The 1,954-nt window shown below is 42.3% G+C and overlaps 1 protein-coding gene across 1 annotated transcript; it reads right to left on the reverse strand.

The window, feature by feature from the left end:
* Positions 1–463: 463 nt before the first annotated feature.
* On the reverse strand, positions 464–1,535 carry SARC_14633 (hypothetical protein; the record flags this gene model as incomplete). The annotated part of the gene is made up of 2 exons (XM_014291234.1): positions 464–602; positions 1,339–1,535. Coding segments are annotated over 2 exons (336 nt in total), but the record flags the coding sequence as incomplete, so codon positions are not given.
* Between the last annotated feature and the right edge of the window lie 419 nt (positions 1,536–1,954).

Below are 1,954 nucleotides of genomic sequence, written 5' to 3' on the forward strand. Positions count from 1 at the left end.
ATACATATATATATATATATATATAGAGAGAGAGAGAGAAAATTTGCATCATCAGTATGTTTTCACCATGATGTATTCTTTAGAGTGTGTTCGTGGTGAGTGTAACAAGTCACCGGCGACAGATACTTCCGATATTGAGTTCGTGGCTGCGGATGACCCAAGACATGATCTGGCTAGAAGTATTCGCCCTGGAAATGTGGGCTCTCACGTATCTCCTTGACGAACACAATCACAGACAAAACATCTACAAGGCTTACACTCGTAGCCGGTATAAAGTTGCCGAGTCCCCCGTAGCAACAAACTCGCTACAACAAACTCGTCACTGGAGCCTTGCTATCTGGAATGCTAAATAATTCAAAAAGGAACCTAAGAGCAGAATACACGCTTGTTGAATTACTTTCGTACGACTCTCACATACTACCCGAAAATACATTAGCAGGGAACATAACGACAATCGCAGGAACTATTTTACAAAGCGCATACTCTTATCCGCTGTATCATTCCTCGATTCGCCCGCATCTACAGATTCACTACCAGAAGTATTTGTCACCGCAGCCTTGCCATCTGGAGCGTTCATCGACGAGTCTTGTGTGTCCATAGGGCTGTGAGATTTGATAAAACGAGTTGAGATGTTGGAGAGTGGTGTGTGTGTGCACACGTGTACGAGTGCAAAAACCTAGTTGTGAAGATACGTCTTGCGAAGTATAGCATGTACACACGATTATACGGATGATATACCGTATATATACTCAATAAAACTCGCTACCGGAATTGCCTGCCTGATACTCAAACTTACCATCTGAATTATTCTCAAAAGAATTTAGGTTGGCCTCACGGCTGTACGATTTAATGGTAGGACAGTATGGATATGAGATATATGTATGCGCAAGCAAACATGGTAAGTACCCGTGAACATGCAATAGTTTTTTTACATAGATGATACCTGCGAGTGTCGTATATGACAGCCAGCAATGCCTAGTTTACCTCGTAATTGTTAATTTACCTGGCGATCCATGTCCATTCACTTGTGCACTTATTTTAGTAGTGTGTAGATATGACAAATGCGCGTGTTGCACCTCCTGTATGCTGACATCTTCTATGACGTGTGTATTATTTCAATGGAGTTCTGCTCGTTGAACTTGACTACGAATACCTCTATGCGAAAACAAAAGTATCACGACGGTACACATATGAACATGCCCGTATACACAGAGATATGCATCTACAATGCAGCATTGCATAATTCTGTACAACCTTCATGCGATATAAACATACATCGGCATAACCCCACTGAACATACACACTACTTCCCTCACAACACAGACGTAGGTCGAATACCTATCTGCAGGCAGCATAGTATCAACTGGTTCCGATCCCCTATATTTGTAGACATTCAGAAGCTTGTTGGCTTTCACACATTCGTATACATAGTCAGCCCTGAGCACATGCTGCACACCTGGCAGCATCTTCTCACCCGTTGGTAGGATGTAGAACACCTCTTTAGTAGGGCGTCTAACTACTTTTCCGCCAGCTTTCTGTGATACATATATATATATATATATACATGCACATACTCGTGAGTACTCTTGGATGCATACATGTCGGTGTGTGTTGGTATTGGTGCGAGCGCAAGAAATGTTGAGTAAAGGTGCATTTCATCGCATGCATCCAACTCGTGATTTGGTAGGGAGAATTACAGCTTCTTCGCCAGGTCTATGATCCATGTACCACAATGTATCAACATGTGTATTGAACATGTGGGAATATCTCAAAGCATATATGTATATGCATATGCGAAAGTATATTTCAGTACTGGAGCGTCTGCTGTACGCCCGGCGTCAACTTCTCACCGGTGAAGAATTTGCGATACAGACCTTCTAGCGGGAGAGTTTCAAATTCACAGCCAGTTTACTGCATTCCATGTATGCCAACACCTATTTACATATAAGCGTAT

This window comes from Sphaeroforma arctica (genome assembly GCF_001186125.1).
Source record: "Sphaeroforma arctica JP610 unplaced genomic scaffold supercont1.4883, whole genome shotgun sequence".
Classification (NCBI taxonomy): Eukaryota; class Ichthyosporea; order Ichthyophonida; genus Sphaeroforma; species Sphaeroforma arctica.